General features: G+C 34.4%; 1 protein-coding gene across 1 annotated transcript in view; it reads left to right on the plus strand.

Annotated features, from left to right (window-relative positions):
• Positions 1–1,611: 1,611 nt before the first annotated feature.
• Positions 1,612–26,973, plus strand: part of LOC122041015 (symplekin-like) — a 46,183-nt gene continuing 20,821 nt past the window's right edge. The window contains exons 1-20 of the mRNA XM_042600535.1: positions 1,612–2,033; positions 3,160–3,319; positions 7,486–7,578; positions 7,918–8,017; positions 8,151–8,313; positions 11,758–11,932; positions 12,150–12,278; positions 12,365–12,967; positions 13,076–13,678; positions 14,710–14,778; positions 16,061–16,171; positions 16,272–16,517; positions 17,442–17,489; positions 17,699–17,839; positions 20,812–20,964; positions 21,075–21,137; positions 21,229–21,336; positions 21,441–21,524; positions 21,665–21,712; positions 22,122–22,196. Coding sequence (XP_042456469.1) covers positions 1,918–2,033; positions 3,160–3,319; positions 7,486–7,578; positions 7,918–8,017; positions 8,151–8,313; positions 11,758–11,932; positions 12,150–12,278; positions 12,365–12,967; positions 13,076–13,678; positions 14,710–14,778; positions 16,061–16,171; positions 16,272–16,517; positions 17,442–17,489; positions 17,699–17,839; positions 20,812–20,964; positions 21,075–21,137; positions 21,229–21,336; positions 21,441–21,524; positions 21,665–21,712; positions 22,122–22,196 — 3,288 coding nt within the window. The 5' untranslated portion in view covers positions 1,612–1,917. The remainder of the gene's footprint in view (positions 2,034–3,159; positions 3,320–7,485; positions 7,579–7,917; positions 8,018–8,150; positions 8,314–11,757; positions 11,933–12,149; positions 12,279–12,364; positions 12,968–13,075; positions 13,679–14,709; positions 14,779–16,060; positions 16,172–16,271; positions 16,518–17,441; positions 17,490–17,698; positions 17,840–20,811; positions 20,965–21,074; positions 21,138–21,228; positions 21,337–21,440; positions 21,525–21,664; positions 21,713–22,121; positions 22,197–26,973) is intronic.

The raw sequence follows: 26,973 nt of genomic DNA on the forward strand, positions 1-26,973 counted from the left end.
ATGATATATTTGTTTAAAAAAAAAGGTGAAAAATATTGTGTGATCATATACTCTTTTGACCAATTAAAATTATATTGTAGTAAAATATTATCAATTACTTCGACGGTAAGAATAAATGATGGAGTAATACAACACAAAAGACTTCTATAAATTTAAATAGCGGTGTAGTTAAAGAAACTATTTACTTCACTACTAATCAAATTTGGGAAGTAGTTCGTATCAATTACTTCGCTACATTTGAATTTTTTTGTTGTAGTAAAATATGCTCTATTACTTCTATACTATAATGAAGTAGTATGATAATAAATACTCTGACTAAGTCAAATTATGCGGAAGTAAAATAAAACATTTACTATACCAAAATTAAAAAAATGTGAAGTCGTATACATATTTTACTTCGTCAAATAACGTAACTTATGAAGTAATATAACGATTTTACTTCGGTATTTTTAAAGGTCTTGATGAAGTAATATATAACTTTTTTACTTCAAAAACGGTTCGATTTTGAACCGGTGATAGACTTCGGTAATGTGTGGTGAAGTAAAAAATTTACCCTTTTACTTCACGTGCGTCTACTTCGGTAATTAATTACTTATTACTTCAGATAATATCCGAAGTCTATTAACGATTTTCACACAGTGACAATCTTGGATAAGTTTTTTTTTTCTTTAAGGTGCATATGCCCAATTAAACTTTAATATTTTTCAAAAAATATTTACTGTTTTATTAATAAAATTATTTTTTAACATGATATTATTATTACAATTTTTTTAATATTTTTTTTGGACGTGCATACAACTTGATGTTCGATTGAAGTAACAATAAAATCTGATTGTCTAGATTCCTAATTTCCAGTATAGTTTCACCCCAATTAGTCTTTTAATATAATATATATTTTTTGAGAATGATTAGCTCAAATTTGGATTATAAAAAATATTGATATATTTTCAAAAAATATAGAAAATATGTTTATAAATCATAGTCGAATGTGACATAAAAAATAATATGCAAACTGAACTTTAGTGTATTTATTATTTATAAACTGAACTTTATAATTATTTATCACAACAAAAGGTATTTTTTAATTACTCGTTTCTGGCTTTGTCGAACATAGGTACAACTATGCATGAGATGAGGTAACATAAACAATTAGTTTATGAACTAATAGATATTGGTGAACAATAATGTCAAACATGACCTCACACCGCCCAAGATGCCTTGTCAAAGATGTAGTACTAGAGCTCAGTAGCCAAAACTTCAATTAAGAAATTAAAAAAAAAGAAACAATCTAAGAAAATCTAAAAACTATTTGGGATGAGTTACTTTTATATTTTATAGTATCTATTAAATTTATATAATTTGTAAGTCATATACTAGTTTTAAAAAATTTATATACTTTATTTTAAATTTTTTAAAATATTTTTTAAAATTATAATTTATATGAAAATTATTATATGACTTTATTTAGGCATCTCCATTAAATAATGGTCTTATGTATCTATATTTATCTATTTTTTTTTAATTATTATTATTATTTTTTTTATAAAAAGACCATTGCTTTAATTTTTATAGATTTTACTTTATACAAAACGCAACTGGATAACTGGATGAGCCTGCAAGAATACCCACGGATTGAACCCAGTCCCAATCGCTAGGCCTCCGCCTCCGCCAATTTAAAGACCCGTCCCATCTTCGCCTTCCGCCATTCTCCCTCTCTTGCCTTCTCCTTCCCCACGCGATCCATATCTCCCTCGCTGGCCCTTCTTCTTCCTCCACGGGGGAAAGCCGAACCACCTTGACATCGATCGACGCGGCCAAACCCTAGAAGCCGCCCGACGCAGCGGCAGCCACACCGTGTCCCCTTCCGTCGGTGGGACCGTTTTAGGGTTCTATTTTGAGGCTCGGTGCGTACCACCCATGGCCACCGAAGACGGTGGTGGGATGGCCGAAGGTTTTGAGGCTTCAGTTGAGGGACGGGATGCCCTGCCCGAAATCGGTGTTGCGGTGGCCAGAGATTCCCTTAGAGCTATCGAGTAAGATGTCGCGGTTTCCCCTTGTGTTTATTTTTTGTCCACGGTACTCTGTGAGTGTCTATAATCGGATTTCGGTTTGAAGCCGTGGGTAATGATTAAATTGTTGAAAAAACTCTAGGGATTGTGGCCGAAATCTGGTTGTCATGATAGAAAAATATATTACTTTTGAACCCTTTCATACCTAGTTATCCCCTAAAATAACTTCTTGATGTGATGCATATGTGTAGTTTTATTTGGTGTTTCCCTTCCCTAACAACCTAAGTTTTGCTCTAAAGTTACATTCAAGAAGTTTAGATCCATTCATTTTGATACACACACACACACAAACGCCACGTCGAATTATATTTGCTGTGTTGCTGATCATGGGAGAATATTGGATATTGGATATGTCAACTTAAACATTTTCACAAATTGCCCAATTTTTCTACATTCTATTTATCCATTTTTTGTAATAAAATGGAATTATTTGAGGTGAATTTAATGGCAAGGTCTTGGAAGGAAAGTCCTGGTGCATTAGCCATATCTAGACCTTGTCTTAATGAGGTTCTGATTCATAGGTTCAATAACAAGAATAACAACCCGTGAGTTCTAACTAATTGGAGTCTACATGAATCTTGTATCCTGAATCTGTGGCTATATGCTTTTACATAATTCAAATTTAACTGCTCAAGTGAAAATATATTGTTGGGACCTTAGTTGAACCAAATTCTGTTCCATGTATGTTTTTTGGGTTGCCCTAGAGTTTATTTTACTTGTTGAAACCATAGATTTGCTGCCTCTTATACATTGCTGGTTGATCGTGTGACTGATTTCGTAAAGGCTATACTGGTTGCAAGAAAACTTTCCAAGTTTCCATGATGTTTGTCAGCCAATTAATTAATTGCTTGTTTTGAAGTTGATGCAATTGAGAATTCTATTGTGGTTTGTTTAGCATGTCAAGTTTTGATATTTGATTTGCCAGCCAATGAATGTGTTGCCATTGCAACAAGAGTGGTATTGCAATCACCTTAATGTACTTTGGTTGTCTTTCAGTTTGACGTTTTGAAGAAATAGCAATTTACTATTTGAATTCTCAATTCAATTTTCTTACTCTTTTAGGTACTAACAAGTTAGTTGAATTTGACAGGCTGTTGAAGGATCTAGGTTCCAAAGTGTCAGAAGAGTTAACTGTTCTGATGCCAAACCTGTTGACAACTTTGAGACATCCAGATTTGTTTGTTGTTAAACAGTCAATTTCTAGTGGGACGGCTTTGTTTGGTGCTGTTTTAGAAGAAATTGCACTCCAGGTGCTATTTGTAGAACAATTATACTACTACTAGAATCTTACGAAATTGTTCATGTAAATTTGAACCATCTTTGTTGTTTTGGTAATAACACTTGATTATTAGATGGTCACTCCTTGTCTAATTTTATGCTTCCATCCAGTATGTGTTTGCTACCACATTTGTGATGAGATTATTTGTCTTGGAATTTGACTGAAGAAAGGTTGGCTGACCATCAAGTCTATGTGAGTGTTACATTTTAAAAAGATACATTGTCGTATCTCAACCACGACTTTTACAAGCAGTTTCAAGCGGTAGGCGTTTGACTCACTACATAGTGTCAAGGTGGAGGCCTAGGCTATCCTTATTTTAAATAATTTTAAAATAAAATAGATTGATATAATGAAGTGGATTAGTCAATCAAAATCGAAATAAGTTTACAATGACAAGTAAACAACGCGAATAAGTGAACGCATAACAACGAAACATATAATATTTCACATGGCTATGAACATAGTTACACAAAACATATAAGTATATAACAATGTATATCCAATCAAACAAGTTATCATAAATATAAATTCATAATTCTATATTGGCACAATGCTAGAAAGCATATAACAATATGACATAATAAACAAGAAAGTTAAATTAGTGTTATGCTATAATATGATAACAAGTGTCATGAATCTTTATCACAATCTAAGTCTAGTCTCTCTAGGTGGAGAAAAACTATTAAAAAAGTTAAAATAAACTTAATGAACCCTCATAAACTTCGTCTTTGTACTGCTTAGACTACTTTTTAGAACAACTGCTTAAAGGGGACTGCTTGTTCACTAGGCAAAGTTGTTCCCTACTTAGATGGCTCTTTAGAATCATAATCTTAGACTGTTCTTTGGAACCATGATTTGAACATTATTCTTGAAACAACGTTGTTGCTAGTTGACATATTTCTATATTCATTCTACACCAAATTCTTTGACCACTAAAAGCTGATGTTTTATCATGCCAATCCCACTAATCTTTTTGTTTTTTCCCTTTTATGCTTTTATGGTGACATTGCAAGTCATCATAAAGAGAAGTGAAATTGTGATTCTACAAATTATCCTATATACAACTTCAAAATGACTACACAATCATCTAATATTGATAGTCATTTACTGAGGGATACACCTAAATGATGTTGAGCATGAGAATCAATACATTTTGTCATTGAATACATGCATTACAAGTTTAGACTTCATAATGTCGTTGATTTTGTCATTGAACTTGTTATAAGATAAGACTATTTCCTAATATTAGTCGATAGTTGCTTCACCAGAAGAATCAGGGTTTCACTTTAATTCATAATGATAACAGTGAGGAGGGAGGGTATTAGATATAACTCTAGCATGCTTGCACTTTGAATCAGTGGCTTTGCGTGTGTGTAAATCTCCTTACACTTGATGTAGTGTTTTGCAATTTCCTGAATCCACAAAATGCAGTAATTCAATCTCTCAATAAATTTATATCTTCATGCAATTTGGAATTCAGATTCAAAAGAAAATTGAGGCCCTCTATTTTTGTTGACTGGACAATAAAAAAGTATTGTTGTTGTTTATTCCATGATTAGAATTTTCTGTTGATATTTTTTTTAGGTTTTATCACTTTAACTGCTTATGTTTTAGTTTTGTTACAAAAATTGAAGCTTTGCTCTCGCACGCCTAGAACATACCAGTTCCTTGATCTTTGTGCAGATCCTATAATTTGGGGCTGTCTTTTCTAATATGAAAGTTCTGTGCTTATATACATATTCTGCAATCTCAATTTAGATTCCATTAGTTAAGTCATAAGAAACTATTTTTAATGGTTTGCAATTGCTTCTTGGATCCTTCTCAACTGTTGAGTTTCATAATGATTCTACTAGATTATTATCCTTTGAAAGTGTCGGACCTCTTACTACTATGAGATAAAGCCTGGAATAAGTGGCATTTGTTTTTTCATTTTATTTTCTTTTTAAATTGAATAAGTGCTTCTGTCCCATGAAAAAATATCAAGCATACTGTAATCATTGTGTGTTCTTGTTATTATGGTAAAAGGTTTGTGTTATAACTTCATCATGCTATTTAGTGCAAGAGTTCTTATTTTGGCTGTCTAGAATATATGTAATGTTGGACTTAGGCCAGTCTAAGTCACCCTATCACGCACAAGGGCGAGTGTCAGTATAGATTTATTTCCTTAACTGCTTGTACTTTTGAGCATAATGCAGGGTATATAGAAAGATACTCGAATTAATAACCTTATTGTTCTTCAAAGTTGCCTTCCTGATTGAAAGGAGAAACAACTTCGTGTTGATGTTGGTGTAGGTTACTTAGTAGAATGCTTTTGTCAATATTTGGAACTTAGGTTGAAAGTAATCTGTTTATCTAGTTTCTTATGACAGTAGTCACTGTTTTAAGACCTGGAAGTTTCAGCAATGCTGAACCAGCTGTAGGTTAAAATCTGTGATTTTGTGTGGAAAAGGATTGTTGGTACTGAGCAGTTTCTGATAATACAGTTTTTTTTTTTTAAAAAAATGAAATACCAAATATTGTGTCATCAAATAGCTAGTGTTGTAATTCCTTTGTTAACCAATGTTGTTATGACTTTTTATTTACCTAAACCAAATGTGGAGTAAGTATATCTAATCTTGAGACAGAACATTGATTACAAGTTGAAATTGTCATGATCTAAAATGTCCCTGTTCAAGCCACATAAATGATCATGTAAGCAAATCAACCACATATAGATAGGCAATCAACACATGTAGTTTAAAATTTACTTGGTTTTTCTTAACACAAATTTAACTAAACCAAATTAACTTTAAAACTGGAGCTACCTTGTTAAGTAGTTTTTAACTTGTAAGCTAACTTAAAAGTTATTTTGTAAGAGGCAAATACTTTCAGATATCGATACAAATATTTTTTAATATTCTAATGTTGACTGCATATGCCTTCGCATATTGTGCATGTGCTATGTTGTGGGTCAACCACATACTGCTTCATCTAATGTTCTTTTGTGAGTCGATGACTATTTTGTTTCCATGATCAACACATATAATATGACTTCTTCCCTAGTACATCTACCTTTTTGATATTTAATAAATATTTCTATTTATTCTGTGTTTTTGGTTGCAATTGTTAAATTCCTATTGATGTCACAAGGAATGAAACTGAGTCTGATCATAGTATGCAGTTATATTTCTTCTTCAATATGGATTATTGACTACTACAACTAAGTGCCAATTCGTAACTTTTTTTTTCAATAAAAATTCTTGTGTTTCTGGCTCTTGAATCATTTTCTAGTGTACGTAGTACGCCAGTTTGGAGTAAATTACATAGGCTGTTTAGGTTATCAATAATGGCGTTTGGCAAGTGTGATTTACATCTACCCACTTGCATCTGATTGACCTACAGAATTGTGTTATTGGTACATGGCAGACATTGCTCTAGCATAGAAATGGATCATGACTATTACCTATCTTGTAGATGGGCTTTTATTTAGTTTTTCAATCCTTGATATTAGGAACAAATTACCAGATGCATTCCGTTGCACAAAGTGGGTGCCTATAACAAAATACAACAACAATAAACTGGGAGTCCAAAGTATTTAGGGTCTTGCTTGAAGTCTATGTGAGACTTTTGCTGGCGATATCTAGTACTGGCCTGGCTTTAGGACAATTATAGTGAATAACATGTCAATGTTCATGAGATTGTTGACATAGTTTTACAATGCTCATGACATAGTTTTATATTTAGAGGCTAATGCATCCCTTCACCTTTTCCATTCATGCTGAAGGTTGACATTAACAGTGTTGAAATGTTGCTAGAGTGTATATTTACTAGTTGTTACCTTCTGATCGTTTTGCACTTATGGCATAATGCTATTCAACATATCAATTTTAACTGAAGGCATACATATCAACTACTGGAACAATCTTTTGCCCATTTGATTATACAATGGTGAAAACTTTTTCTTTTTTATTATTCTTTAGTTTTTAATTGTGTTTTGAGTATTTGAGAACATCATTTACCATTTTTTGGAGGCTTTTGCTAGTTTTCATCTTCTTTCTCTGCTCTATTGCAATTTATGATAAATTTGTTAGTTTGTTTTTTATTTCCTATTTTCCTTATTCATACTTTTATCATTGACACTGTTTCACTACTTTCCAGTTGCATGGTTCTGGTAAAATTGAGCATTGGCTTGAAGAGCTATGGTCTTGGATGGTCAGATTCAAGGACTCAGTCTCTGCAATTTTGATGGAGGTATCCTTCTATTTCTGAACTCTCCTGAGCTATTCTTTTGAATTATGGAAGTCAATGTTTTTACATAATACTTGGCAATTTCCTTTTGATTCAATTTAAATGCACATGTTTACTAGCATCTAGATTTTTAAGATCATGTGAGTTTTCATTGAACTTAATTAATTTTGCTTCATCAAAGAATACATGTTACATTGCCTAATGCACCAATGAATTTGATAATTGGAATTAATACTCTTACTATTTCCCTTTTTTTCCCCATTCTTTCTTCTCTCCTTTTTGTGTGATAATATCCTACTGGAATTTCTTTTGATTGACACTTCTTGGTCATTTTTCTTGTAGCCTGGATCTATTGGAATCAAGATGCCTGCTCTAAAATTTATAGAAGCTTGTATTTTGTATTTTACACCTTGTGAGGATAATGGAGTATCTTCTACTGAAGGTAACTTGTCAGATTCTGCATTCATCTACATTCCATTTCCAACTTTTCTTGGTTCTCTTCTTTGTAAAAATTCACGAGGAAATCTGTAATGTTTGGTACTGATACAAGGATATTCTTTCAATATGTTTCTCAGGAAAATTCATGAGATTTAATGTTTCACATTTGTCAAGCAATAATTCAATTCTCAATCCAGCTGTTCTGGAAACTGAAGCAGATAGAGCTCTTGACTTTCTTCTTGATGTTTTGCTGTCGGCTAATACCTTCTGTGGTTCTTTTGTCATTGCTGTAATTAACATGTAAGAGTTATATCAGTATTGTATCTACACTGTCTTATGTTTATACTGACTGCTGTCACGAATGATATATTCAAATCCTGCAAAAATTATATTTCATTCTGTTTATGGAATTTGTATATTGGTGTGAGAAGACATACTCATGATTGCTGGCAGTAAGTGTTTGTTGCTCATCTAAATTTTGAATTTAATTATTCTTTTTGTCCTTTTGATGCGAGTACATTTATGCTCGAACGATAATATAGTTTTGAATGAATGCTGGGTAAGTAGATAGACAACATAATACTTTAGACAATCAATGATATTATGGACAGTTGTGATGGATAATCATGGGTTTGAACTGAAGGATGAAAGATTGCGATGTAGTGTATTCCTTCTGCAATACATTGTTTAGTAATGTTGTAACTTGAGATATCTGACTTGACTTTCTGTATTGAATGAGTTTGCATTTACTTAAAGAGAACAGATCGTGATTTTTTTTGATAATGTATAAACCATTAATTTTTAATGTCCTTTGAATACCTGATTTATCAAACTGGTTGTATGCATGGTTTGAAATTTCATACCATGCCGAGTGAAATAGTTGCATCAATTACCACAATTCGATACTATTCGGCACAAACAATGTCTCCTGTGTCATTATGTTAATTATGTCAATCAATATTGTTTCATGTCAATACTTCACACCCCTTGACATGTTGAAACGTAGATTTAAATGAATTGAAATAATATTGTTATATTTTTTATAACTTATTTCCATATAAGATAATGTCAAAATGCACCACTTCAGAAAATAGAGTTTGAATTTAAGAATATAGTTGTCTTGTCTTCTTCTTTTTCTTTATCTCTTTCCTCCTTCCACATCTAATTTTCTACCGGCATCATATACTGAAATGTTGCTATGATATTAAAACAGTATGTTCCTCGTTCCAATTAAAGACCGAAATTTCGACATGGTTTGAGATTTTGAGCCTTGGTTGTATGAACCATGTGATTGATCAATGAACTTTCAACATGACATACAATGCTCCAATATGGCATTGCTACATGTATCCACCGAGTTTCATCAAATATTACCATTGGGTAGTAGTTTTCATAAAAACATTAGTTACCAAAACCAAATCATTTTTTTTATCTTTATAATTCAGTGAAGAGGGAGATATTAAAGAGTATATGAAATAGTCTACTTACATATACAACCACATAATATTTTTACTGCATGCTGTTTAAACCTAATTCCTTGATCTGTTTTCGAGAGCAAGTTTTTACATTTAATCATCAGTTATAACATTTGACCTTGAGATCACGGGTTTTGAGCGGAGAATATGATTGACTCAATGTGGTCCGACACTTCTCTGGACCCTGCATTTGTAGGAACTTTGTGCACCGGGCTGCCCTTTCTTAATCATCAGTTATAATATTTGGAAAACCTTAAAATGGTTTGTTTGCGACAATTAACTTATTCTGCCTATGTTCTGTAATCTGAATGCAAATTGCTTTCCTCTAATACATCTTCTTATCGCTAGCATCTTCTCTAGGCTTATTCAATCTAGGCTTATTCAATTGATATTCCAAACTCGATACATTTTTCTTGCTTTTGTCTAAATTCCAGCCACTCGATGAATACGGGTCCCTTTACTTTGGGAACAAGAAAAGAAGAAGCAAAGATGTATGGTTGGAATGGAATGCAACCTATAGTTTTGTTTCTCTTTGCATTAAGGGTCTCAACAACTATTCATTCTTACTTGTTAAGTAATGACTATACTCGTTAGGTGTTGGACATCATGTTTATTATGTTTTTCATTCTCAAGAATCATAATTTTTAAGTGTCTATTTTTTGTCGTCCAATGAAAAGTTAACTTGTGAAATTTGAGGCATAATTTTTTTGTGATTCTGCATTCTTTTCCATTAAAACTCTTTGACTTATTGACCATATGCGATAAAAGTTTGAGAAATATCATCTTTACTTTCTTTGTGGGAAAAGTTTGACCCTATGTTCTGCTTGTCCTGAGAAGTGAGAACTACTCCAGTCATCAAGGACTACCTTGGCAGTCATCTTGTCACCATCTTTTCATTCTATTTTAATGAGCTCTCCCAATTTTCAAAAGTTAATTAAGAAACTGCGTACATCCTATTTGTATAACTTGATATAATTGTTGTAGTTACAACAAACTTGCAACATCTTAGAAGAATTTAAGGGCAATGATGACTCATGAGAGGATAAACTTAGAATGCAAAAGTAGTGAAAACCTTGGTTTGAAATTTTGTATTGTGTTGGGCGATATGGTAGAATGTATCGTTTGGTAAATTATTGAAATTCGATATTACATGAACTCGATACTACATGATAGTCACAACTCACAAATAATTTATCCCGTGTCGCCGTATCAATTATGCTCATGAGTATTGTGTCATTGTTACATTTAACAACTCTTTACATGCTACAGAACGCATTAAGATGAATTAAAATAATATTTGTTATTTTTTGTAGCACTTATTATACAATACAACATCAAAATTGTATAATTTCAGATGAGACAAAAAGTTCGAGGTTAGGAATATAGTTGTGTTCTTTTCATCTCCTTTCTCCTTTATCTTTCAATTCTTTATCAATACCTTGTCGAAACATACTAAAGCAATATCGTTATAGTGAAAACCCGAAAGTTTGGAGTTTGAGATTTTGAACCTTGGTGATACCATAGTGGTATTTCATGCTAGGGCTTGATAAGTATTAATTACTAAGGTGTGTGGATGTGTTTAAAATTTGTGTGGTTATGGCATATTTGATTTTGTAGTCTTTATGTGATAGTGGGATAAAGCTTTGTTGTTGTTGTTATGACATATTTGATTTGTGATTGGTTATGGACTTGCCTTCAGACAGCAATCACTCCATGGCGACCTACAAATGGATCTAGATGATAAACATATCACATCATCAAGTGTGGAAACATAGGGTTAAAGAGTTCTAGATTGGTATGGGAGGGATAACCAAAGAGCAACAGAAACACAGCTTCATTTGGGTCCTTGTACAGAGCTGACCATTTTCACATCCTATTCATGAATTAACACTCATAAATCTCTGATCTCATTCCTATTCTCTCTGTTCCTGAAGACAAGTACCAATCTGTGACATGATGGGACAATCAAATGATTTAGTGAACCTAATTGTCCAGTGTTTAAATTTGTTTCTAAGTCTGCCGTCTAATACTTTTTGTAAGTCATCAAAGAGATTAACGATTTCAGTTTGCATCTAGAGACTTTTACTAATCAATTTTGTTTAATGGTCATTTTTACTCTTATTTAACCATGCTTTTAAAGTTTCATTTACGTCAGTGTATATATATTCCTTTATTGGTAGTTTTTTCCCCAAGTCTTCTTGTTTGTGCGATGCTAATGGAGTTCTGTACTTGAAATTTTTCTTGAACATTTTTTTTTAATGTTTGGCAGTCTTGCAACAATTGTAAAGAGAAGACCTCTTCGATACAAAGTTATTCTTTCTGCTTTGATTTCTTTGAATCCTAATTTTGAATCCCAAAAAGGAGGTCATGCTTCAAGTATACGATACTCTCTGAGGACTGCTTTTGTAGGATTTCTACGGTGCAATCACCCATTTTTCACCGAGGTAAAGTCCTGTGCTTATTCCTTGTGTATTGATGTGTTTTTTTTTCTTTTTATATTAAGGTACATCCTGTTCTAAGTTATTTATAGTCTTTCTTACCATACAGCTAAATAATTGGATAAGCGGATTTGTCCCTGGTTGATGTTCAGATTGTTATAGATTTTCATTTTACAAATATTCATTGAACTTTTCCATAATCTATTTATTCTGTTAAATTCAGTCAAAAGAGAAGATAATCAGAGCACTGCATGCAATAATCCCGGGTGAATCAGTTGATCAAATTGTACGTCAAGTTGAGCGAATGTCGAGAACTATGGACCGTGTATCCCATGAAATTCGATCCAATAAGGTAATGAAAATAGTTCTGCCTTCATCAACTAAATCATAATTGATATGGATATTAGAAAGATTTATTCTATTCTTTATTTGTTCTAGGGAGAGTCACCAGCTGTTCAAGATTTCCAAATTGGGGATCAGATTAGGAGCAAGATATCACGACTCCCTAGTGATGCTCCTTTTGAGGAGTTGCCTTCTAAGAGAATACGATTTGAGGTACCATCAAACATGGCACATTCTACACAAATGACATCTGCTTTGCCAGATGATAATGATGATGGAAATGGTGATTATTCATCAAGCACTTCTCTAGTGGATGGTGACTCATCAGCTGCTGCAAAGATGATTTCAATGATTGGTGCTCTCCTGGCTGAGGGGAAAAGAGGGGCTGAATCTCTTGAGCTTCTTGTCTCTAATATTCATGCTGACCTTATGGCCGATATAGTTATAGAAACTATGAAGCATCTACCTAAGAACTTAATGGTAGTATCGGTCTGGCACAATAATGCACCATTAAATGAAGAGATTCCCTCTTCCAGTTTTTCTTCACAGGTCGTGCCAACCACAACAAGTGTTTCTGTGCCAATTCCTTCATTATCTCCTGAATTGGCATCCAATGCTGTTGGGGCAAATGGAGTTGGCACTCCTGATACGTCTCCGGTATCTAACCTTGCTGCTGAAGTTAGGAGGGATCCCAGGAGGGTATAATTATCTTCTATTCTTTGTATTGATATTTTCCTTGTTCTGTTTGTTGTTAGGCAAGATCTGGAAACTTGATAGTTGATTCACTAATATTCTATTCATCTATAGGATCCTCGTCGTCTTGATCCACGTCGGCCAGGGCCAGTTGGAAGTCTACACTCTGCACCCTTAAACTCAGAGAGTAGTAGTGATGTGCAGCCTGGGCCATCTCAGGACTCTAGTAAAGCTGTTCCTACTGCAGAAGCCATCATTGCTGAACAATCTTCTATGCCATTGGCTTCTAAAACTGAGGTGGAGCCTTCTGAAATACCGGATACTAAGGGAATGGGCAAAATGCAATCATTAGAAACTTCAGAGGATCAGGACATGGCTTTGGAGCAAACCTCAGATGTCCATACCCCAGCTAGCTCAACTAGTGAACAAGCTGTTGAAGAACAGCTGGCAGCATCTACGCCATCAGATGTTACTGCTAATGATGATGTTAATCTGCCAGAATCCGATGAATTTGTATCTGCTGATATTAACTCATTGGGTCCTGAAGAGAATTTTCATAATTTGATTGCACATCCACCTCTATTTGAATTGATAGATGAACAGAAAACCAATCTGCACAGGTTGGCAGTTACACGGATTATTGAAGATTATAAGAAAATCCATGTCACAGGATCTAGTCAAGCATGCCTTCCATTGCTTGCTCGTCTGATTGCACATGTAAGAACAATCCCGTCTAATTGTTTTGACTTTTGTGCATTTTTATGCAGTCTGTTAGTTGTTAAATTTTCTTCTGTTGGATGCAATCCATGTAAGAACAATCCTGTCAATTTTTCACTGTTCTTACTACTTTTGCTATTATATCAATTATAATCGATATATAGAATCTAGATCATGGATTACAAGCTTGTTCCTTGCTGGTTGGCATGGGTGAAACTTCTTGTTCCACTAATTGACTGGCATGCGAAACAGCTCAATACAATGGAACCATTCTCCAACATTGAATTGAACATGAGGCGAGCTTTATGGCTGAATCAAACATGAGGCGAGCTTTTGGAGAACACGAAGGGAGCTTCTACCATCTCTATGCTATCTATCAGCATTGATTCCAGCCTTCCTCTGTGCTGTCTCCGTGCTTTTTATCTTTGTGCCTGTCTTCCAATATGGATTCAGGTTTCCTCTAGGACATTTCCAATGTTGACTTGACATGCTGTCCTTCTTGCCCTCTCCACATACGTTTCACCTTTTTCCCAGTTCTTCTCTGCTCTTCTATGATTTGTCACACCACCCACAACAACACCCAACATTCACTATACATCTTGTTTTGGTTGGGGATTCAAATCTTGATTTTGAACCTTGATGTAGATTACTTTTTCTTTAGTACATTCAGCCATTTCCATGGTGTGATTTGAAGGGTAGAGTATTTTCTTGTCAGTTCATTTGTACTAACTTGTTGCAGTAGTTAGGCAATTTTTTTACCTTTTTAAGTGTCATCACTCCTGGTATTATGTTTGTATTTTATTTGTATAACTACATTGATGCTTTCCCAATTATGGTTTATGTTTTATATTTTCTGCCTGATCAAATGCCATTTTCTTTTTTGCTTCTTAAGGGAAAGTGTGAACAACTTCACCACTTCCTCGAAACATTCTAATTCTGATCTGCCACTTATTGTTATGAAATGTTATCATCTATGCTTAATTCTTACATAAGATGACTTGTTGTTGGTGCTCTTATGTTCTTTTTCGCAGACTGGGGTTGATGAGGACATTCTTAAGTTTTTAGAAGAACATATTGTATTGGATTATCCTCATCATAAGGTACTTTTTCTACTTTTATTCTGTGTTTTCAGTTTAGTTTAAAGCAATGCAACATAACATAGATAAACCAATTATTTCTAGTTAGGTCTTCATTCATGGAATTAGAAAGCCACATGCTATGTGCATCTTATCACTTTGAATGCTTCTAAATAAGATGCCTTTATTTATTACTATTAAAGAGTATGATGATTTGTTCATTAATTTGGAAGTTTTATTATTTGGCACTTATGCCTTCAACTTGTTATGGTTGGTGATGCAATTCAACTATGGTGCTATGCCTTTGTGCATATTATTTTGTCCATTAGATAGATCTTTCTTTGTGATTGTAGATAAATGAACCATTACGGTTCTTCTCATCATTGTCATTGTTGTTCAGGATTTTATTTTCAAATGCTTTAGTGAGGCTGTTTAGAAGGGGAGCCTTGGTATAACGGTATAGTTGTTGCCATGTGATCTAGTAGTCATAGGTTCAAGTCGTGAAAACAACCACTTACAATGCAGGGTAAGGCTGCATACAATAGATCTTTCCTTGAGAGTTCATATTGGTGGGAGCTTCGTGCACTGAGTTCCCTTTTTTAGTGAGGTTGTTTGTCAATTCATATGCCTTTGTAAAAAATGATAACTTGATTCTAACTCTCTGTTTATTTTAAGTTTTCTAATAAATTTATATATGCTTTCCTTGTAGTAAACATCCAAAAAGCACACAAGATATAGAAAATGCAATGATGATAATATCATTGACTTAGTTTAGAAGGCAGCAATTTAGATGTTTCTCATGATTAACGAATCATGACTGAACAGGGAATTGCCCAGATATCTACCAAGTTAGCTGATATCTTTTGCTATAAGATAGACAACCATATGGTGTTGACATGTATGTACCTATTAATAAGAATGCTAGCTTGGATTGTTGGACTTTAAGGGTTGTTTCTTTCTGATAAGTTTCATTTCTTCCCATGATAGTGTTGGGAAGGGACATTGATTTTTGAGTTCTTAGTATTTACCTTAATAAAGAAGGAGAGCCTTGGCGTAACGGTAAAGTTGTTGCTTTGTGACCTAAAGGTCATGAGTTCGAATATTGGAAATAGCTTCTTGCAAAAAGTAGGGTAAGATTGCGTACAATGGATCTTTCCCCGAGACCTGCATGGCGGGAGCTTTGTGCAACTGGCTGCCCTTTTTTTATTTAGTATTTACCTTAATAAACATCAATAAATGAATATTTCTTTCCCCTTTTTAATGTTGTCATATATGTTTTTTTTTTGTTGCAACTTTACCTTTGCAGGGGCATGAGCTTGCAATGCATGTCCTTTATTACCTGCAAGCAATAGTAATTTCCAAGGCAGACAATTGTTCCTCAGCAGCAAGTAGTTATGAGAAATTTCTTCTGGGAATTGTAAGCATATGCCCAATGACACGAATATTTGTTTTTCAAAAGCAGAATTAACTCTTGTTATATTAAACATTTCTCTTTTGGTTGCCTATTGCATTGGCAGGCAAAGGCATTGTTGGATTCCTTGCCAGCTACAGATAAGTCCTTCAGTAAACTGCTTGTTGAAGCTCCAATACTGCCCGATTCTTCATTGAAATTGTTGGAGGGGTTGTGCCATTCAAATTGTAATGAGCACCGTTTGGAGGAAACACTTGATGGTGATCGTGTCACTCAAGGTCTTGTTGCAACATGGAGTTTAATTTTGGGACGCCCTTCTTATAGAGAAGCTTGCTTGGATATTGCCCTGAAGGTTTGTCTTTACCGTAGTAAAAGATTGTGAAAGAGAACATGAATTGATATGCTAAGAAAACCTAGATTATCAAGGCACTTTCTACTTGGTGATGTTTTGTGAGTGAACTTATTTCACATTCTCTTTACTCTTGGAGAATCAAGTAGTATGTCATATTACTGATTTTGCTCCTAAAACAATGAACTAAAATAACAAACAACAAAGGAAAATTTTTAGTCACTAATCATATTTCATTATGATCATGTATTTAGTTTGGCAATTAATTTCACAGATGAGAAATATGTGTGGGTTATATTTCGGGATGACAATGGTTATCCAATAATCCAGTATTGATGGGTTTAGGTGTGTTTTGAGTTGTGGAGGGAATTATTCATCAGATAACCCTTGATAGCCCCTCCACCTATATGAAGGAATAAGAATATTCGGGATACCATAATACTCTGTAACGTGGATGCCCAATTATGCTTAATAATCAAATTTCAAAATTTCTTGGTTTGTTGGTATCTACATATATTTCTCAATTAAGTTAGGTACCCGAGTGTCTGGGTACCCTTTTATCATCCAAAATAAGTATTTAAATGAGTTTAATTGGGTGAAGTTTTAGCAAATGCCCAAAACTGTGGGTACCTAATCCACTCGTATCCCTAGTTATATCATTTTATTCATGATAAATTTATTCAAAAAAATTAACGGTGTCATAAATGAGTTCTTCCTACATGTCATTCCTTTTTGTGAATATTTATTGTCTGGGTAAGAAACAAGATGAAAACCTTTGTTCTTACAAAGAAGCTTCAAATATGCAAAACATTAACAATTTTCTGAATTTTGTGATTAAGTAGATACATTCTAAAGAGAATTCACATCTTTATTCCTGGGTTCATTGATATCCAATGCTTTGTCTAATGTACTTTTGTTTGAATGCAGTGTGCCGTTCATCCTCAAGAAGAAGTTAGAGCCAAAGCTATTCGATTGGTATGTATTTTTAGAATTCTTGAAGTTGTTCTTAGCAGTGGAATCTGAAATTCCTGCCAACATTTTCCATACTTGGTTTATCCTTTTTTTTCTTGATGATATATAGTTGCAAGTCTTTATGCCAATTCTGCTTTTGTTTTCCTAAATGTCGTGTGTCAATCATGACAGGTTTCATTGATACTAACACTGCTCTATCATTCTATGCTTAGGTTGCAAACAAGCTTTATCTGCTGAACTATGCTTCAGATAGTATTGAACAGTTTGCTATGCGAATGCTACTGTTTGTCGTTGAGCAGCAAAATTTTGAGGAGGATATCAATGCTCAAAACTCTAGTGACCAACAAACAGAAGTAATTTTATCATTCCACTCTCAGTGCTTTGACTATTTCCTTTATATTTGACTATTCATTATAACTGTTAAAAATTTTCTTTTTTATACTCATTGTGTATGTTTTCACTAGTTGTCTTCAGTTTATTTCTAGGACTACTAAACATTTATCATTCCTTACAGCTTTATTCCCCTTTTCACAATTTTCGCATGCTTGTTTGTATTCTCTGACATGTTTCATAATTAATCATGTTGCTCACTGATCAGTTCCTGTTAGTTAAACCATCTTTGGTGCTTCTCTAGTAAGTATGTTCTTGTAGTAGAATGTTAGTTACCATATTGACTGTAGTATGCTGTCTTTTTGAAGGTATTGCCTCCTATCATTCTGACAGACCAGGGTGTTTAGTTTGCTTAATCCTGACAAGAATGTTAGATCACCCATAGATAAATAATGGCGTTTAGTTTTATATTTGTAAGCGTCTGACCAGTCATTTAGTCGTTTCTCTGCAGAACATGGCTAGGTGATTATTACCCACAGAGAGATTTAATTTTGCTTGACATCATTCACCAAACAGGATGCTTCAATTTGAATGTTGAAATTGCTTGTCAATTTATGAAAGCGTAACAGAGGAAAAAAAATTTGATGTTTAATTTATATATATATATATTTTCCATTTTTTGATATCCTAAAGAATATAAGTGAATTTTAACAATTTACCATTGTATTATCTTAAAACATTTAGACACTTTAATATATAATATTAATAAATGTATAAACAATGCAATATATTTCTTGTTGTATGTTTATATAGCAAGTAGCAACAAATAAAAGGGTAGTCAGTGCACGAAGCACCCGCAAATATGACGTCCCGAGGAAGGTCGGACCACATTGAGTCTATTGTATGCAACTTACTTTGCATTGCAAGAGGCTATTTTCGCAGTTCGAACCCATGACCACAAGGTCACACAACAACAATTTTACTATTGCACCAAGGCTCCTCTTCTAGCCCATAGCAATTCATATAGTTGAAATATTAATATAAGATGGATGACCAATGTGAATGTTAAAAAGAAATCGTTAGTTAGGAATTAAAATAAGATTTTTTTTTTCTCAAATAGTAGCAAAAATGATTTTTTACAAAAGTACGAAGCTCTAAATGTCTAAGTAAATAAAAGTATACCCTATCTAATCAAAGTTGTTGGGACTAAGATTATATATAGGAATAGTGAGGTAGTGTAGGAACAAATTGCAAGTTGCTAAGCTCCTAGTTGGTTTTCGATTCTATTTAGGATCTTGGTCATTGGTCTTTTTGAGTTACACGATTATAAGATCCTAAGGTTCAAATCACAATTCTTGAATATCATGCTTTCATGTCTCTTTGCCAAGAACAAAATCCAGGTTGAAAATGGAGAAGGGGGCAGAAGAGGAGCATTATAATGAGATAGAGGTGGAGGCGGAAATCTTGATGAGGATCACGACTCATGCAAGTAGAGGATTGCTGCTTGCGGCTTGTTCGCTCTAAACTTCCCTAACTACAATTGTGTTTTCGAAGATGCTCACAATTAGAGACTTCTTGCATATAAGACAATCTGCATAGAAGACTTGCTTACTGGGAGTATCGAGGGTTCTTGTGTGCTTATTGGTGGTCTACATGAAAAATATTGCCTGTCTACCCTGTGTCTTGGAAGGAGAAGCAACGAAATATGTTCATGAATATGAAATCATTGCTCTCCTAAAAATGAGCAAGTAATAAGGCATCTATCTGATCGCATGAGGCTCTAGGTGGCTTAGGATTCATAACATCCTTGCCATGTGAGTTTCAATCGGTCCTGACCCCATGAGTCAAACTTAAAATTTTGGAGCTCATGAAGCATAGTTCTTTCCTTTTGTTTCTTTGTCATAATTGTTATGGGGCAAGAAAGATCCAATAGAACAATTCTAGGAAGTATCGAAGAGAGACTGACAATGACTGTTAGAAGATTTCTATCAGAAGCTACTTAAAGTTAGGGACAGCTGTTGGAAGAGGTTGTGAGGATTAAGATATATCACTGGAAGAGACCGTGTGCGGACGAGTGCCACTTAGAAGGAAATTTTGCATAGGTTTCTAAGAGGTGATGGCACATGAAGGAAAACTCACGAGGAACTTCACATGAGGTGGATATGGAGACCTTGTATTGAGGAGCATTGTACAAAGTGCTGGAGTTAAGGAGCGTCACACAGAAAAGGTGTGGCTAAGAGTGTTTTCGGGTGATTATGTGGAGGACTATCAAGTGGAGTTGGATGGGTCGTGAAAGATATATCAGTGACAAAGCAGCTTATGATATTTGTGCGTGGTTCCGGAAATGGGTCACAATTCACATGAGGGAGATGAAAATCACAGAGATTCTGGTACCCTCTTATGAGTAATGGAAAATTATTTAGGGTTACTTACCCTAGTTTGTACTTTCTACCTGCATTTGTTTGCATCATTGTACCTTTGCAATTTGCACATACCATGTGGTATTCATAGTTAGGTCCTTGAGTCCGCAAATAAAAGTAACCAGGTCAATACTTTATATTTCATGTGCAGCACCAGATTCGTTGCTTGACTGCTTCACAAGCTGCAAAAGTTGAGAATTTATGTGCTATCAGGGAGACTTTAATGCCATTTCTACACAGGACACTAAGCTCTATTTCCTTGGATTAACCAAATAATGGAAAAGGAAAGAAAATACAGGCCAATATTCAAACTGCTCACCTGCAATTACTTTACATCTTTTCAATACTTGTTTTAATAAGATTAATCATCTTGGTTGCTTAATGATGCTTCTCACTATCACAATTGAGACCAGAAGAAATAGTTTACATGAAGCATGGACATTTGTTGTTGGTTGTTATTAGTTTTGCCTGTTGACATTGCATTATTAGTATATTGGGTTCTAGTATTGCCTTGGACTTTAGATTCATGTTGGTGCTTCTAATTGATATAAAACTATTATCAAATGATTTGTCAGGACACACTTGTTGGTGGCCCCAGGCCTTCAGAGCCTGCTTCTTCTGAGAGTGAAAATAATAAGGATAACCAAGCTTCTGAAATGAAGGTTCCAGCATTATCTTTGTCACAAGCACAACAGAAAACATCCTTATTCTTTGCTCTTTGCTCAAAGGTCTGTGTATAAAACTGTCCTTATTGATGGTGTTTGAAATTAGGAAGACTCATTATTTGAAGAACATCAACTAACTGTTCCTTTCGTACTTTCTCTTCTTTGTGTGGCAGAAACCAAGTCTTCTCCAATTTGTATTCGACATTTATGGGAGGGCTCCAAAGGCTGTCAAGCAGGTATTTTGCCACTCCTTGCCATGTTTTTGTTTAAATTGTATTTGGAAAGTTTAAATAGTTATTAATGATGACAAAAAATTGCTACATGCAGTCTATTCATCAACACATTCCATTCATTGTAAAGAATCTTAGTACATATTCTGAGCTATTGAAATTAATATCTGATCCATCAGAAGGAAGTAAAAATCTAATAGTTCTGGTATGTGAGTTTTCTGATGAACATTATTTCTATTATAAGTTGATTGCTATCGTGCAATTACTTGTATCGTTATGGTTATATTAAATTATTAACATTGGGCTAAGGTCTTGGAAACTCTGACTGAAGAGGCAACACCTTCATCTGAGTTAATTGCTGCAGTCAAACATCTTTATGAGACTAAACTGAAGGTTGTAGCTTCTTTACTTTTAAATCTTTGTTATTGCATCAAATTTTGTTTGATTGCCAAATATATGGAAGAATGATATGACACTAGCTCTTTTTTTGATGGTTCTGAATTTTTCTAACATCCTGTCTATTTTTCCTCCAGGATGCGGTCATTCTCATTCCAATGCTGTCTTCTTTTTCAAAGGATGAGGTCTTATTACATTTTTTTTGTCTTCTTTTGATTTGGAGTTTCATCAAAAAAGAAATATACCTTAAATTTTCTTGACATTTTGTCAAGTTTATTGCTTGTTAGAATGGAAAGCCATCTTGTTCTAAGTTTTTATATTATAGGTTAGTACTTAGTATAAGGGGAAATCAGTTGTTACATACCCTGAACTTTCTATGTGGCTCAATGTCTATTAATGGTAATGGTGATTAATTCATTTCATTAGAACCAGAAGGAGCTACAATTTGTTCTATTAGTTTCTTCTTCTTTACCAGTTTAGGCATATGGTTTTATATGAGGGCTGATATAGCTGAGATATGGTCAAAGATTTCATTACAAGAGGATGCACCCGTGGTCTTACTGAATGATCTAACATTTGCGTGTATGCACGTAGGTGCTGCCTATTTTTCCACGTCTAGTTGATCTTCCCTTGGAGAAATTTCAAGCTGCATTAGCTCGCATTTTGCAGGTATATGCTATTGCTTTGTTATCTAAATATAAGCTCTCTTTGCATACACATTCCAAAACAATTTATATCTTTACCATAGTTTAAACCATGATTTAAAAACTCGACCCGCACTGAGGTTTCGGTCCTGGATCGGAATGACGCATCATGCTGATATGATTTTGGTATTTTTTAAAATATTAAATATATTAACTAAAAATAAAAAATTTAATCTAAATATTTAAAAAGTATTTTTTAATATATATATATACATATTAAATTAATAGGATAATTTTATTAGGGTTTAATTAAGCCTATTTAAATTAGGAGTTGATTGAAATTATTAATATAAGTTATTTAATTAAGCCCTAATCCCTAAGTTTTACCTTCACCCACTCACCCACGACCTGCTCTACATCGCTAGAGATCGCGGCGCTCGTGTGACACCTCCGCTGCAACCACGGGGGCCGCAGTGGTCACTGAGGCATTGCGCAGTCTCCGCGGCCTTGATATTCAAAAGTGTTGATTATTGGATTTGACAAAAATATGCTTTTATACAATTGAGTTTAACAAAGATATAATTTGATCCGATTTTTAAAGGAGTAAGTCTTTCTAGTGTAATGTTCTTAGCTACTTTCAAACTGAAGATATCACAATATAGTTTGTCGTAAAGAGTGACAAATTGTAAAGGGTTGTAGAGAAAAATATTTACGTTCCAATGGCTATTGATATGGCAAAAAGTCAATATCGCTAAGTCCATATTACTTTAATAGATGATTTCAAGGAGATGACTTGTAACTTTATAAGCTTTATAGTATCTTTCTGCACTGGAGTTATGGACTCGGACTGAAATGGTGAGTTTTGATATCTTGCCATGCCAACACCTCACATTCCGAGATCAATTAAAATGAATGTAAGTTCTATAATCCCCATATAAGTTATTTACCTTCAAATATAAGCCAATTGCAATTAGAAAGATATTTAATTAAAATTTTTTAGCAACAACCTATAAAAGTATAACAAACATCTTATCTAATCATCTTGCTTTATTAATATCAAATGGCTATTGTGTATTTGATGACAACACTAGTTCTTTTAACATTCTAATGAGATGAGCCAAACAAAATTTCAAGCCTCAAATTAACTAATGTTCCTAGGATATTTGGCATTAAAATTAATTTTTTGACCTCTATAAACATATCTTGCTTAACTAAGACTTGAGCTAGCACAATTGAAATTGGAATATGGATGCATCCTGGTGCCTTTGGCTTCAACATCACGCCAGACAGGATAGCGATTATCCTGCTGGCTGACAAGAAGGGGATCTAAGGAGAAGGCAAGAAGAGATAATTATCGTCTTATAGATTTTTCCAAAAAAAAAAGAAAATATTATTTAATATCCGCGGATTATTCCTCAAACAGCTAAACATATGTTTATATAGACTCCAATCTTAAAGACCCAAACAAACGAAAGAAATCCTAACATATAGATTCCAATTCTTATCTTGTAAAGAAAGGAAAGAAATTCTAAAAAAAATAAAAAATTATTAATTGACTTACAATCCTAAAATTTTTAAACAGACTCAAAAATATAAAAATACAAAAAGATAGAAAAATACCTAAAATATCTTGAATATTAGAAAAATAAAAATTACTAAAAATAATAATAACAATATTCGGATCCTCCTATATCGGTTGAAAGAACTCATCTTCGAGTTAGTGTCAGGTGGTAGTCTAGGAAGATCATCTGGTCTCAACATGGTAAAATCTACTAGTAGTTGCTGGACTTTGATAATCCTCGATGACTCAGATTCAACTTATTTCCAAACTGGAGAAGCTCCAATGTGTTATCCTCGCCATCTCTTTGTACGTACTGCTGTGATCATCAAGAAGTCTCTCATCGCCACGTAGTTCCCGTTGAGCGCCTCTAGAATCGTGCGCAGGTACTTGCCCTGCACCTCCACCAGAGACAGGATCCCCTCCACCTCCTTCTGCTTTGCATAAAGTGCGCTGTCGGCTTGCTGTTGCAGCGTAAAGAAGTTGGCCTCTGCGATCACATGTAGTCCTCCGCTTGCTTCTCTTGAACCTTAATTTTGTAGTCGACAGTGGCTTTGCTAAGGAGCTTGGCCTTGAGCTTCTTCGTTTGGCAGGAAGCATTCTTCTCCACCTCGAGCTACAACTCGAAGTCCTTGATGGTGATGGATTTGGCGGCCTCGACGTCGACCACCTTGGTCAGACGCAACCCCTTCGCCTTCTTCACGGCGAGCTGTGCATTGGCGGTCGCAACCTCCGCCTCTCGCTCGGCTTGGAACAACCTAACTTCGGTCAGGACCTTGACCTTCGCATCAATCTTGGCAGCATTCTACCGTGTCCTATTGTTGCACTCCTTGGAGCCTATCTCGCTCTTCATTCTTGCTTCCACGACGTTGACCTTGGCCTAATTGGTTGCCTCCTGTTGCATCTTCTGGCCGAGGTATGAGAAGTACTCGTGGTCCTTGATGTCGATGAGCGAATTGGAACACTTCTTGCTTGAATATCTTGGTCCTCTTGAAGATCTCCTTCATGGTCATGGATACTTCATTAGCATCACACTTTGTCTGATTAAAAACAATTGTTTTCCCACCCTTCAAGTCACTTAGAATAGTGCGTTTTGAAGTTGCAGTTGTTGATATGGTATAAAGTTTAATGCCTTCTGCCAGCTTCTCATATTGGTCTATCTCCTCTTCTTTAGGGTTTTCCACAATTTGCAACGTATCAGGTTCAACACCTTCTTATGGGTGATTGTCTTGTTGTTGTGCACCATCAAGCAATTTAGTTTTGCAATGAACATCCTCATCCACTTTGTCATTTAATTGTTTAGCACTTGATAAGTTCGAGCTTGAAACAGAGCCTTTAATAGGACAGTTAATATCCTGAGCGCCACCAATAGATTTATCTCATTCTCTCAGTGACTTCTTGGAAATCAACAAACTCTCACGAATGATTAAAGTCTCAGGGCCATCACCAGAAAGTATCTCGTCAGTTTCTTCTTCCAAATCATCTTCGAATCCGTCAAGCTCATCTTGAGTGTTGAAGCTTCGTTCTCCATGACAAAACCTAATCGTCCTTAACCTAATCGTCCTTTGAACAAAGTTTGAGTGTACCCAAAAGGAAGAAAGTGGTCTTTCATGTTTTTCTTTATTTTCTCCCAATCCTTGATCTTGGCTTTGCCCCGTTTGTCTCGTGAGCGCCGCAAGTGCTCCCACCACGCCAATGCTTGACCTTGAGTCTGATGGCAATTAACTTCACCTTCATCTGATATGGAACTTGCTTATAGTCGAAGATCTGCTCCACTTATTGATCCAATCAATTAAATTCTCTGTTATACCAAAAAAAAAAAAGATCAATTCAACATCCAAGATCTCCATGTCTATCCTCTCGATTACGTACCTCACAATCTTCATGATTTCGTTTCGCTAGATGCTAGGTTAAATTTGCAATTTGTCTCTGTAAATTCTCAATCTCGTTCTAGGTGCTATGACCATGGTGCGAGGCTTCCTCAGTTGGAACATGACTGACATGACCACGATGACCTTCCATTCGATCTAATGCCCAACTCTTTCAATTAGAACCTACCAGCTCTGATAACAACGGACGCCGAATAGGATAGCGATTATCTTTTGGGCTTAAGAGAAGGGGGTTTGAGGAGAAGGTAAGAAGAGATAACCGTCATCTTCCATATTTTTCCAAAAAAAGGAAATATTATTTAATAACCAAGGATTATTCCTCAAACAGCTAAACATATGTTTATATACACTCCAACCCTAAGACCCAAAGAAAGAAAAAAAATCCTAACATATATCCTGCAATTCCTATCTTGTAAAGAAAGGAAAAAAAATTCTAAAATAAAGAAAAAATTATTAACAGACTCACAATTCTAAAATTCTTAAACGGATTCAAAATACAAAATACAAAAAGATAGAAATTATCAAAAATACCTTGAATATCAAAAAAATAAAAATGATCAAAAATAATAACAAAAAATCTTCGGATCCTCCTACATCAACTTTCTAATGATGCTATTGGTACTTTTCCTCTTTCCATCTCCTTTGTATGACAAGCAAAATGAGACAATCTTCTTGTCTCAGCCGGTATCAGCCAAGACAACCTCTATCTTGGTTGGTCCCACTACAACTGTATTGGCATTGGCAAGCAGTGACATTTACTGGTTTACTCATGCTGACACAATACAAGTAAGGGTTGATAGCCAGATGATGTGGATTGAACTGGATGATACTGATTGACTTCAAACTGTTCTTAAAAATGTTCTATTGTTTACTCAAGAGAGGATAAAGAGAATATTGAAAGAATGACAATGATTTCTCTTCTTTTAATATTACAATGGTTAACAAAATTGGTACCAATATCAGGTTCAAGTAATAAAAAAAAAATGAAGTATCTATCATATCAGATTGGTCAAATTTGAAATCTGAAAAAAAAATCCAAAGGGAAAAATAAAATAATTTCATACATGAGATAACAAATAATGTTGCATATTTGTTTTTTAGATTATTAAATATCACATATTAGATATGATACAAAGTATACTTTTTAAAATTAGAATAGTAATAGTAACATATAATGAATTATCATAATATCAACAATATCATGTTGTTATCATTATTACTTTACATCAATAACAGTAGCTTATTATCAATTTTAGGTTAATAACATCTATCTAATAGTATTTAGTTTAAACTTATTGATCTTCTTGAGACCATTGAGTTTTTTTTTTGGAAATGTCAGATGGTCTATGCTCGTA

This window comes from Zingiber officinale, chromosome 2A (assembly GCF_018446385.1).
Source record: "Zingiber officinale cultivar Zhangliang chromosome 2A, Zo_v1.1, whole genome shotgun sequence".
Taxonomy (NCBI): Eukaryota; Viridiplantae; Streptophyta; class Magnoliopsida; order Zingiberales; family Zingiberaceae; genus Zingiber; species Zingiber officinale.